This window comes from Trachypithecus francoisi, unplaced genomic scaffold (assembly GCF_009764315.1).
Source record: "Trachypithecus francoisi isolate TF-2019V2 unplaced genomic scaffold, Tfra_2.0 Lachesis_group16, whole genome shotgun sequence".
Taxonomy (NCBI): Eukaryota; Metazoa; Chordata; class Mammalia; order Primates; family Cercopithecidae; genus Trachypithecus; species Trachypithecus francoisi.
In genome coordinates, this window is record NW_022681461.1 from 73,092,582 (window position 1) to 73,106,000 (window position 13,419).

The following is a 13,419-nucleotide window of genomic DNA, read 5'->3' on the forward strand; positions in this document are numbered from 1 at the left end:
GAAAATGTATCTAAGTTTGTTTATTAAATTACTGTTCCCTATGGATAAAGGGCAGTTGAGTCTATGTCTCCACTTTTAAAGCTAAAGTTAAGAGAGCATAAAAGAGGAAACACCTGGCGAATCAGCAGTGCTGGCCATGGGAAAAGCAAACACAAGGCTGACACAGTAGGACAAAGGACGGGGTGCAAAGTGACATTCCAGTCACACCTAACTCCTCCCCTCCTTGTGTTTCTTTGATAAGCAAAAGATGGGCTAGTTCTGTCACTCCAGCGTTTTGCAGTTTGATTCTCTGTAGTACACGTGAATGGCATTTCTGCCAAAGTGGCTGCAGGGCATCATCAAGACCTCAACAGACAGCTCACCTATTTCTTCTTTGATGATCCGCTGGGCTATTCGATCAATGGTTCCCAGTTTGAGTGCAAACGTATCTAAGTAGTCACCTATGGCAGCAAACTCAAGCGGCCGAGTCCTCAGCTTGTAGCCGCCAGTGACGTGCTTGACTGACTCGCCCATTCTGGTCAGCAATGCTATCCCTTGCTTCTTGTAGGCGTTCAGGTCCTGAGGATGATATGTGAATAAGCTCAAAGCACTCACTCACTCACATGGGCAGGACTAAATAAAACAGCTTCTAAAAGCAGCTTTAGTTTGGAAATGGACGACTCGGGAAACAAGGAGCTGAGTTAGAGGCTCTAATCACATTCACACGCGGAGCCTGGACAGGACGTCATAACCACCAGACTCAGGCTCCCGTGGGTTGACACCTAGATCCCTTTCAGCAGAGCTGAACTCCAATCCTGAAATTCACTCACCGGAGCACACTGCCCTTTAAACACAACGCTGTTTCTAACATAATGTTTTTCAAGTATCTGCTTATCCCATACAAAGTACCCTATGTTATCTTTAGGAGCAAAACTGAAGAGCTGAGGTTCTGAGATCCATCACTCATTTATTTATACTCCAACTAAAGCCATATAAGGGGAGTAAAGGGTGGAAAGCAGGAAACAGTGACAGAAAAACATTGCTAGAAAACTCAGGCCTAGAATGGATGCTGTAAACAGCAAAACATTTTAACCCTGGATTTCTTGAAGGCAAAACTCGAAATACGCTGAGTTTCATAACCTATTGTATCTAAATATAGGCACGGTGGCTCATGCCTGTAATCCCAGTACTTTGGGAGGCTAAGGTGGGCAGATCACTTGAGGTCAGGAGTTCAAGGCCAGCCTGGCCAACATGGTGAAACCTCGTCTCTACTAAAAACACACACACACACACACAAATTAGCTGGGCGTGGTGGCGTGCACCTGTAGTCCCAGCTACTCAGGAGGCTGAGGCAGGAGAATCACTTGAACCTGGAAGGCGGAGGTTGCAGTGAGTTGAGATCATGCCATCGCACTCCAGCCTGGGCAACCAAGCAAGACTCTGCCTCAAAAAAGGAAAAAAAAAAAAAAAAAAAAAAAAAGCATATCAGCCTGCCTGATAAAACAAGCTTCCTCCTATCATCAAACCCTAAGAGGAATCTATACCATCTTCAGGTTGTCCTGTGTCACCTACTGAAAGGTTAGCTTCCAAAACGGTTTTACAGAAGGCACAGGTGTCTGTTCCTCATATCCACCCTCAATACAAACAGAATGTTCATTCCCAGACTTAGAAGGGGATGACTAGAGGGAGATAAAGGAACCCAGAACAAGGACACAGCTTTCTGGTGACGTGGCCTGATGCAGAGGATAGAGCAGGGGATGCGGAATTCGGAATTCACGGCTAACATGGCCCGCCAGTCCCTCCGCATTTGATGTACAATTTCAGGCTGAGGTCTCTATAGTATCTGAGTGTGGGCTCCTTTTGAATTCACTTCCTTCTTCGTTTCCTTCTTCAGGCCTTCAGTTTTGCTCTTGACCCACCCTTTCCTATTGAGGTTTCAGTGTGTATATATATATATAGGTTTTTGTCCACAGTTCCTGGCTTATAACCTCCACAGTCCTTGTTCCAGTCTTTTCACTCTAATGTTGGGTGTGTTAAGCCTCAGGAAACAGAATCTCTCTGACCTTCTCCTGCCCTCCTTTCACCTGCCCCAAGGCAGCACTCAACTCTTCCCCAGGCTTTCTGACTATGGGTCATAAGGCCCTCATTCCAGACAGGGTCCCTCCCCACACCCTGGAGGATGGAATGCTGCTGTCATGAAGCTTCCACAAAAATCCAAGAGAGCTGGGTTCAGAGAACTTCTGGAGAGCTGAACGTGTGGAGTTTCCTGAAGGGTGGTACACCCAGGGAGGGCATGGAAGCTCCACGTCCCTTCCCCCACGCCTCACCCAAGGCAACTCTTCATCTGTATCCTTCGTGATATCCTTTATAGTAAGCTGGTAAATGTGTTTCTCTGAGTTCTGTGAACTGCTCCAGCAAATTAATGGAACCCGAAGAAGGGGTCATGGGAAGCCCAACTTGAAGCTGGCTGGTCAGAAGTTTTAGAGGCTTGAACTTAATGTCTGACATCTGGAAGCTCTCAGTCTTGGGGACTGAGTCCCCAGCCTGTGGGATCTGATGCTATGTCCAGGTAAATAACGTGTGAATTAAACTGGTGGACATCTAGCTGGCAATTGCTGCTTGGTGTTTGGGGAAAATCAGCTCCCACCCCTACCCTGCAATTTGGGCAAACCCCAAACCAAGGGGCTTGCCCTACCAATGATCCCCTCTCCTGTCTGTATCCACAACTTCTAATCCCTCAGCATGTAAAATACACCCAAGGCTGAACCATCTTTTTTTTTTTTTTCTTTAGACGGAGTCTCGCTCTGTCGCCCAGGCTGGAGTGCAGTGGCTGGATCTCAGCTCACTACAAGCTCCGCCTCCCAGGTTTATGCCATTCTCCTGCCTCAGCCTCCTGAGTAGCTGGGACTACAGGCGCCCGCCACCTCGTCCAGCTAGTTTTTTGCATTTTTTACTACAGACGGGGTTTCACTGTATTAGCCAGGACGGTCTCGATCTCCTGACTTCGTGATCCATCCGTCTCGGCTTCCCAAAGTGCTGGGCTTACAGGCGTGAGCCACCGTGCCCGGTCAACCCATCTTAAAAACAGCAGCAATCTCCTCTAGTTTCTCTCCACCTCTCTCCTTCCCTTCAGAGTCAGGCTGCCTGAGAGAGTGTTCACTATATAACTGACTGTATGACAAACTCTCCACCTACTCTCCTGCCTGTGAACATGTGCCTGATCTTGTGAATGGTTTACAGCTTTGTGGCCCTACTAACAATGCTGCTGTGAACACTCATGCAGATGCACCCTCTTTAGAAAATGCAAATCTTTTTAGGGAATAAACCAAGACAAGGATGGCCAAGTAGGTCTAGAGATTCCACTCTGTCCTCCCACATTCTAGACAAGAAACATCCTCAAAGGCTCGAGGCCTTCACAAGACTATAACTGAAGCCTCAGAGTCCTTGGAATTACCTCTGCAGACAGCATTTTTACGAGTGGGACTAGAGTCAAATGGGCTCACTGGACTGCACAGGCTCCACTTCAAGTAGAGCTGTGAAAGGGTGTCCCAGTTAACCAAGTTAATTTACATGTTGAATAAAGTTATTGAGTAGTATCTATCTGATTGCTGTACTCACTCTGCCAAAGATGAAAATATTGACTTGAATATAGTTGCTATTGAGCGTCCCCATTTCTCCCAGCATTACTGGCTGCTGCTGCTGCTGCTGCTGCTTTTTAATATAGAGAGATGGGGTCTCACCATGTTGCCCAGGCGGGACGTGAACTCCTGGGCTCCGGTGATCTACCTGCCTTGGCCTCCCAAAGTGCTGGGTGTTACAGGCATGAGTCATTACACACAGCCTTACTGGCTTCTTCTTAAGGACACTTCTAATTTGTTGATAAGCTCATGTCATCACAAGGAAAAGGAAGAGTATCTCTGCATTCCCTAAGGCAGAACATGTAAGTGGCTCATCTAAGAACAAGATCAAGTTATTTAAGGTATGTTGAAGGAAAAAATGAGGCAGCTGGAAGAGGGGGAATAGGGTGCTGACATTTAATGGGCATAGAGTTTCAGATCTGCAGGATGCAAACGTTCTCAAGATGAGCTGCATAACTAATTTAAATATACTTAACACTACTGAACTGTACACTTAGAAATCGTTAGGATGGTAAATGTTATGTGTATTTTATCACAATTTTTAAAAATTTTAAAGAAAAGATAAGGCTGTTTAGCACATTTTGTTCAGCAAGTGGTACTGAACTAGGGCTAGAATTTGTTCTGTTTAAAGCCACCTTTCCTGTATTCACTCACACGGAGTTGGATTTTGATCGAGGCAGTAAAGGACCTTATAATTTTTAAGTCATTTTCATACTGCTTAGCCCACAGACAGATAAATATCCTTCTCTCTCTCTCTGTCTCTGTCTCACACACACACCCTCTCTTTCCTACTTATTCTTCACGCATATTCCTAACAACCAGGGGTCCAAGCTTTTCCCTCCCTCTTCTTTTTTGTTCAGTAAACATGACTGTACTTGAGGGCTTTCTGGAAAATGGATCTTGGGGGAGAGAGTGAGTTGTGCTTTTGGAGAACAGGATGTATTCTACTTTGAATACGAGTTGAAGGAATTATACCTAAGGATTAGTTCGCCAGGAAATACTTATTTTTAAGACGTGTACCAGTCCAACCTGTAGGCGGGGAAAGCCTCTGGGAAAAAGAGACACTGAAATGGAATGTTGTCAATAAGGCTCAATGCCAAATGAGGTTATAAAACAAAACTAAAGGACTTTGTCATGTGGCTTCCACTGAGTGAAGAATGGCACACTTTCTGAAGTCTTTAATGTCAGCTAATGTTATCTATTTCTCAATTTTGCAGATTTGAAAAATAGTATCTGGACCACAATACCCTTGCCAACATGGAACATGTTACATATGGCCTGAACATGGGAACATGATACCTGAAACCAAACAGATGGGACTGGAGGGAAGCTAGCAGGAGGGTCTGAGCATGTGACTCCATTTCTGCAGACAGCGACAGTGCAGCACTTCGGGTTTTCTGGCCAGTTCTGCCAACAGGGAAGTGCAGAGAAAGGCCAGTGGACAACCAACTTGAATTTGAATACACAGAATCTGGCAGCTGTGTGGGACCCAAATGCTTTATCTGGCAAATGTCCACCTGAAAGGAACATGGCTGCAGATAATTAACAATCAGGCAGTCTGATACACAGGGATGGTGTGGCCTCAGTAGCCACAAAGACCCAGCTTGAGATCCTAGTGACATTACCTGAACAAGGACAAGTTCCCGGAACTTGAGTTTCCTTGTCTGCAAAATGCGGCTGCAAGTAATCACTCAAAGTGCCCTTATGAAGAACACCCTCACCAAACACTCAAATGTTCCTTCTCTTCCGTGCCCATCGTTGGTCAGACTGGCCTCACCCAGTCATACTGCCAAGTGTTTAAAGAAACACTTAGCTCTGCTTTTGGCAGAGCAAATATTCTAACTTCCTCTGCTGCTGTAAGCGGGTGGGGTCCTCGATGGGGGTGGGGATAGATTTCCTAAATATTAACATAGAATCCATCTATACGGACTTGCTAATGCAAAAAAAGCATGCTAATGCACATAGGTACCCAAAAAAAGACCAATTTTATGACAACCTTGTTACAGTGAACCATTCGCTCATGAAGGTGGCTTCTGAAAGATCAAAACAGCTTTTTTTTTGTTTGTTTAAAGAGATAGGGTCTCACTCTGTCACCCAGGCTGCAGTACAGTGGTACCATCATAGCTCACTGAAGCCTCAAACTCCTGGGCTCAAGCTATTCTCCTGCCTTAGCCTCCCAGGTAGCTGGGACTACAGGCGCAAAACATAACACTCGGCTATTTGTTAAAAGTTTTTGTAGAGACCGAGTCTTGCTCAGAACAGCTTTTAGGAAAGAGCCCCAAGAATGGTAATATGGGAGAAGAGTATGTAAACTTCTGCCCTTACCTTAGCAGTAAGGAAAACATTAAAGTGTTCATTGAAAGAGAGCACAGGATGATCCGTAATTCTTTTTAGAAATTTATCCAAAGCTTTTCTTCTGGTCTCCACAAACTCTTCTGAAAAACGATCCACAACACCTTTTACCACAAACTTCTCGGGAAGAGGCTATAAAGACACGAAGAAAAAAATCAGAGTAATGGATGAGATGGTGCAAGGAAAAACAACCAGGATGGCACACAGTTCTATTACCCTCTGTCCAAGAAAAGTATTTCTTAATCAGGCAGATCTTCATGTAGTCATTAATATAAAGATTTCTGAAAAATATACATGGAGTAAAAATCCTGTCAATTTTATAATGCAAAGAATAAAACACTAAATATAGTCTCTGAAATACATAAAAGTAGATATTTATCAAGTAAATTCAACAGTAATTTTTACATTGCTTCATGTAAACATGATATGATGGAAAAGTTATGGCAAGAAGAAAAGAGGAGAGGGGAGGAGAGGACAGGGAAGCGGAGGGGAGGGAGGGAGGGAGGGAAGGAGGGAAGGAAGGAAGGAAAGAAGGAAGGAAGGAAGGAAGGAAGGCAGGCAGGCAGGCAGGCAGGCAGGAAGGCAGGCAGGCATCAACCACGTAAAAATATATTTAAATATTTTAAGCTTCTGCCGGGCACGGTGGCTCAAGCCTGTAATCCCAGCACTTTGGGAGGCCGAGACGGGCGGATCACGAGGTCAGGAGATCGAGACCATCCTGGCTAACACGGTGAAACCCCATCTCTACTAAAAATACAAAAAGCTAGACGGGCGAGGTGGCAGGCGCCTGTAGTCCCAGCTACTCCGGAGGCTGAGGCAGGAGAATGGCGTAAACCCGGGAGGCGGAGCTTGCAGTGAGCTGAGATCAGGCCACTGCACTCCAACCTGGGAGACAGAGCCAGACTCCGTCTCAAAAAAAAAAAAAAAAAAGCTTCTGCTCCCAGTACTTCATTCCCCATTCATATTTGGTGAATGAATAAATTAGGTAAAGTCATGTATCTAAAAAAAATACCTTTTATAAGCCAATTTTTTGGTTTAGGTTTATACTAAAAAATTCTTTAAAATGTAATTTCCTTTACTCCCCTTACTCAAATACATTTCTCTATTATACTGACTTAGAGCCAATACAATTTAAAACTACCTGCCTACCAAGGGATCTTTGAGCTTTTAATCTGTTTCCATAGCAGTTTGATCAACTGCTTGATTAAAAAGCCTTCTTTATTATTACTACCACAGGGAAAAGAAGTATCTGCCATGCACCTGTTTTAAAATATTTGAGCTATGAAATATTTTAAAAATTGTACACTTAAAAAATAGATAATTAAATCTAATAGATATTTCTCTAAAGAAGATATCCAATGGCCAAGAAGCACATGAAAAGATGCTTAACATTAGTAGTCATCAGGGAAATGCAAGTCAAAACCATCATGAGATGCCATTTCATACCTACTAGGATAGCCATAATCTTAAAACAAAAACAAAAACAAGTGTTGGTGAGGATGTGGAGACATCAGAACCTTTATACATTGCTGGTGGGAATGTAAAACATGTAGCCTCTGCGGAAAATAGTTTCGTGGTTCCTCAATAAGTTAAATACAGAATTACCACTTAACTCAGCAATTCCACTCACACGTTTATGCCCAAAAGAACTGAAAGCAAGGCTGGGTGTTGTAATCCCAGCACTTTGGGAGGCCGATGCGGGTGGATTGCCTCAGCTCAGGAGTTCGATACCAGCCTGGGCAACATGGTGAAACCCCCTTTCTATCAAAAATATTAAATATAAAAACAATTAGCTGGGCATGGTGGCTTGCACCTATAGTCCCAACTATTCAGGAGGCTGAGTGGGAAGACAGCTTAGGCTCACAAGATGGGGAGGCTGCAGTGAGCAGAGACTGCACCACTGCACTCCAGCCTGGGTTACAGAGTGAGACCTCATCTCAAACAAACATTTTTAAAAACTTAAAAAAAAGAATTGAAAGCAGGTGCTCAAACAAAATTTTGTACACAAATAGTCATAACAACCCTGTTTACAATGGCTAAAAGGTAGAAGCAATCCAAATGTCCATCAACATGTGAATGGGCAAACAAAATGTGGCACATCTATGCAATGGACTATTATTTGGTCATTTAAAAAAAGTACTAAAACATGCTGCATCGTGGAAAAATCCTGAAAACATTATGGTAAATGAAAGACGCCAGATACAAAAGTCCACATATATGATTCCATTCACGTGAAATGTCCAGAATAGTCAAACCCATAGAGACAGAAAGTAGATGAGTGGTTGCCAGGGGCTGGAGAGATCGGAGGAAATGAGATGTGACTGCTTCATAGGACAGGGTTTCCTTCCAGGGTGATTTTGAAACTTTCAGAAGGTGGTGATAGTTGCACAACATTGTGAATATACTTGACGCCACTGAATTGTAAACTATAAAATGGTGCTAAGTTTTTTAGCACAATAAAAGAGCATATTATATATATATCAAAGTCATACAGCATAAGAATAATACCAGTACTCATTAATCTACCACCCAACTTGACAGACACAACAGTGTCATTGACAAAGCTCCCTGTCAGTGGATCCCTGATCAGATCTCCACTTCTTCCTGCCTCCATGAGGGAATTACAATCCTCAACTTTTTGGTCATTGCTCCCCTCTAAGTTTCAGTTTTAAAACAATGTGCTGTTCCTTGAACTTGTTTTTTAAGTTTATAAAAATAAAACTCCAGTTAATGTATCACTTAATGACAGAGATATACTCAGAAATACATTGTCAGGCGATTTCAATCATTGTGTGAACATCATAGAGTGCACCTACACAAACCTAAATGGTGCGGCTACTACACACCTAGACTATACGGTATAGGCTACTGCTCCTAGCATGTTACTGTACTGACTACTGCAGGCAATTGTAACACAATGGCAAGTACTTGGGTATGTAAACATATTTAAACGTAGAAAACATATTTAAACGTACAGTAAAAATACAGTATTATAATCTTATGGGACCACCATCTATATGCCATTCACCACTGACTGAAATGTCATTATGCAGTACACAACTGTATACTTCGCTTTTGTCATTCAACATTATCTTTCTGCGACTTATCCATATTGATGCATGTTTAGCTACAGGAAAATAATTTTACTATTCCATAGTCATGCGCTATATAACTGACTGTATGACAAACTGTCCACCTAGTCTCCTGCCTGTGAACATGTGCATGATAGTGTGAATGGTTTACAGCTTTGTGGCCCTACTAACAATGCTGCTGTGAACACTCATGCAGATGCACCCTCTTTAGAAAACGCAAGTCTCTTTAGGGAATAAACCAAGACAAGGATGGCCAAGTAGGTCTATCAAGACAATCACATGCTTTTTCCTTTAATACGGTAAGTGGTATAAATTAATATATTTTCTAATGTTAAACCAACCTAGCAGTTCAAGTTCAAAGTAGGACATTAAACACAAACATTTAACTCCACAACCTCCTCAAACCCCCATAATATGGCAATAAAGAGGATTTTTTAAAATTATAAACCCTGAAGGACAAAAACAAACCAGAAATAAGACATAGCAACAAGGATTAGTGGACTCAGCCAACCCAAAAAAGCAGAACACTAGGCTACTTGGAGTAGGCCTAGTAAACCTAAATTTAGAACACATAACCTTGAAAAGATTTAGGAATTGGTAACACCAACACCCCACGCCCTGGAAAAGAAGTATTTGGAGTATGAGGGAATTGAGTGCCCTCAACTTGAAAGAGCTTTAGAAAGTATGTTTTAGTTGTCAAGAGTAAAGTTTCTGATGCCATGCTTTCTGGGTTTATCTTTCGACTTTGCCACCTACTAGCTGTTTGCCTTCGGTCAAGTTCTATACATCTCTTGGTACCTCAAGAAGTTGGTGCTAGGTAAAAACTAATAGCATCAACCTCATAGGGTTGTCATGAGGATTAACTTAGCTAATATGTTCAAAGTGCTTTGAATGATTCCTACCACAGGGTAAACACACACAAGTTTGGGTGTCTTTGTTGTAAGACTGGCAGCAGCTTCAGGGAACTACTAATCTTCAGGAACATCTAGTGTTCATTTAACCCTTGACATGGTGGGAATATTCAGAGAAGATGCTAAGAATACTGGGGGATTCTTTACAACAGAGCAGGAGTTCCAAAGGACACAGTGGAAAGGTTTGTAAATGAAAGAAGAGGGGAATCAAATCAGGAATAAAATTACAGAGCCACACAAGGATAACATGTCCACGTGTGACACCCAGCAGAGCTCACGCTTGAGAAGAATATTCGAAATGCAGTGCTGGATCAGACGAACGGGCCACTCAGCCCCATGCTGGCCCAGTCCAAAGCACCGAGAAGTTATCTTAATAGGATATGGCTGTCCTTCAGGATAATTCCTTTATTCTGGTCAGTTCTTCTCTCCCCTGTTCCTTTAGGCAGCCATTCTCATAATCCAGCTTTTCATGCTAAGCAGATTACTGTTTTTCTGAAGTGAGAACCAGGTGTAAGAGCATCAGACGGAAATTTCCTGTTTTGCTTCCTCCACAGAAGCCCATCCACTGGGCATCACCCTTACCTCCATTCCTTAGTCCCTGTGGACAACAACCCCTCCTCCCCTAAAGCTAAGCACTCCATCTGTGTCCTTGACCCATGTGTTCATTCGGGTGCACCTGTCATTTATCTCTTCTCTGTATCTTCAACATCTCCTGTCCATCCAGCTCTATTCCCAGAATCGATAAAAATATGGTTGGTGTTTCTTCCTAAAAAATATGAATCCAATCACCCCTTGACCTTATATATCTTCTCCCTTCTCCTTCCTGGCTCATTCTATCTTTTTGAAAGGAGTCACTTATCTTGACTTCACTCTATCCCATTGATTTCTCAACCCCCAGCCTTCCCCCAACCCTCAAAACAAAACCGGCTGTGATACTGCCTTCAGTGCTGGGTTTCTCTGCCCTATCCCCACCCAGCTCAGAAACGGCCCTTTTAACATTGAGAGCCAATGACTTTCTAATTACCAAATCCAGTGGATATTTTCCTGTTATCACTTCATGAGCCCCGTTATGATACTCTCATTTGCTTCTGCTGAATAGGACTTGAGAGAATGGCCTGAGGCACAAGTAAGTGGTTAGGAGTGCCTCATTTAACATAAAGATGACATTCTACAATAGGGGTCCATTCTTCAGATTGAGCACATTGAAGGTACGATTCATCAATTGGGGGAACTTGCTATTTAAAGGAACCCTAGAGTGAATCCTCCTGCAAGCAGAATTTCCTCCTGTCATAAGCGTTATCATTTGCAAATGTATGTAGCTGCAGAAACTTCCTATTTCAAGATTCCTTAATGGGACACACCTACTCTCAGCCTCACCTCTATTACTGTCTGGGTTGTTTACACATAGGAATCTGGGTTACTGGCAAAATCAAGTCCATCTATAGTCTGTAAATCACATCACATAAATGAAAAGAGCTCAACACAGTTCCAAGCACACAGCAGATGTCTAACAAATGCCAAGTATTTTTATTAATTTGTAAGCACTGAGAACAAAAAGCAAAAAGGGGAGTGGACTTACAGGTAGACAGTCTATATATCGTTTAGGCCAAAATGTCTTTAAAAATCGATTGTAGGAAGCAGGCACAGTGGCTCATGTCTATAATCCTAGCACTTTGGGAGGTCACGCTGGGAGGATTGCTTGAGGCTAGGAGCTCCAGACCAGCTTAGGCAACACAGCAAGACCCCATCTCTACGAAAAATTAAAAATTAGCTGGGCATGATGGTACACACCTGAATTCCCAGCTACTGTGGAGACTGAGATGGGAGGATTGCTTGAGCCCAGGAGTTGGAGGTTGCAGTAAGCTATGGTAACGCCACTGCACTCCAGCCTGGGTGACAGAGCGAGATCCTGTCTTAAAAAAGAAGTCATTTGGGATCTACTTCTTCATGCCCACCAGAATTTTTAAAGTAAAATAGCAAGTGTTGGCAAACATGTGGAGAAATTGGGCCCTCATACATTTCTAGTGGGAATATAAAATTATAAGCCACTGTGGAAAACAGTTTGAACAATTCCTCAAAAAATTAAACACAGAATTAATATATGCTCCAGCAATTCCATTTCTTGTTGTGTAGCCAAGGTAACTGAAAATAAGCACTCAAACAAAATCTTATACAACCACCAGTGTTGATAACAGCATTCTTCATTAGAGCTGGGCTGGGAAAAGGAGGGAATTGAGAGTGATTCCTTAATGGGTACAAAGTTTCTTTTGGGGCTAATGAAAATGTTCTGGATTAAATAGTGGTGATGGTTGTACAACATTGAATAGTGGTGATTGTCATACAACATTGTGAATGTACTGAAAGTCACTGAATTGGATACTTCAAAATGGTTAAAATGATGATATGTAATATGGATTTTACTTCCATTTTTTAAGAAAAGGAGATGTGATGGTGGAAGCAGAGAAGATGACACATATGCTGCTGGCTTTTAAGATAAAGAGGCCATAAGCCAAGGAATGCACATGGCCCCAAGAGCTAGAAAAGGCAGGCAAACAAATTCTCCCCTAGAGCCTTCCGGTGGAACGCAGCCCTAGCCTGTATCTTGATATTAGCTCACTAAAACTGATTTTGGACTTTTGACCTCCAGAGCTGTAAGAGAATAAATTTCTCTTGTTTAAGGCGCTTCAAAAAAAAAAAACAAAACCCTGGGCGTAGGGGTGAGGGAGTGGACAGAGATGAAACAAGATTGGCCATGAGCTGATAAATGTTGAAACTGAGTGATGGAGTTTCAAGGGCACTCATCGTACCGAATCTCTTCAATATGGTTAATACTTTCTACAATGAAAACATTTTTAAAAACTGAATATACACATATGTATGTTGGATCCTGCAAAAAAAAAAATCCTATTTGCAAAGTATTACAATAATCTGTTAAATATTTCAGGGTTTAATCTTGAAATACTGATATTAGATAGTACTCAGTACTTCAGTAAAGCATTTTCATTTATATTCCATATTAGTTTATAAAGCTGTTTTATAATCTGAAACAATAGCATATTTCTTGCAGACTGTCAATGGAAAGCTGCTATTTCTAGGTAGGAAATCTAGACACATCTTTCAATTGCTGAATCCTGAAATGTCCAACATCCTCGTTAGCAATTTACTTGCTTCTTCTAAACAATTCAACAAATATTTAGCGCACATTAAATATTTACATGGCAGAGGTCTATTTCTCCTACTCTTGTCAAACTAATAGAAAATATTGCTTCTAAGCAAAAATAACTACCAAATAAAGGAGCACAGAGACTAAAAGCTTGTCACCAAGCATAGAGATTAAAAACAAGTCACCAAGTCCAGTTAAATGTAAAGCATTAGGAAGTTGAACCAATGTTTCAATACTTATTAACTTATCCATTGAGTAAGCTAAATGCAGGTATATTTTTAACA

At 42.2% G+C, this 13,419-nt stretch overlaps 1 protein-coding gene across 4 annotated transcripts in view; it reads right to left on the minus strand.

The window, feature by feature from the left end:
• The window catches only part of SNX30 (sorting nexin family member 30), a 125,032-nt gene that overhangs the window by 39,409 nt on the left and 72,204 nt on the right, over nucleotides 1–13,419 (minus strand). For all 4 annotated transcript variants that reach the window (XR_004443609.1, XR_004443610.1, XM_033237785.1 and 1 more), the window contains exons 4-5: nucleotides 5,943–6,101; nucleotides 363–558 (exon numbers count right to left, since the gene is read on the minus strand). Coding sequence is in view for 2 of the 4 variants with exons in the window: in XM_033237785.1 (XP_033093676.1) it covers nucleotides 363–558; nucleotides 5,943–6,101 (355 nt within the window). In the remaining 2 variants the exon portion in view is untranslated. The remainder of the gene's footprint in view (nucleotides 1–362; nucleotides 559–5,942; nucleotides 6,102–13,419) is intronic.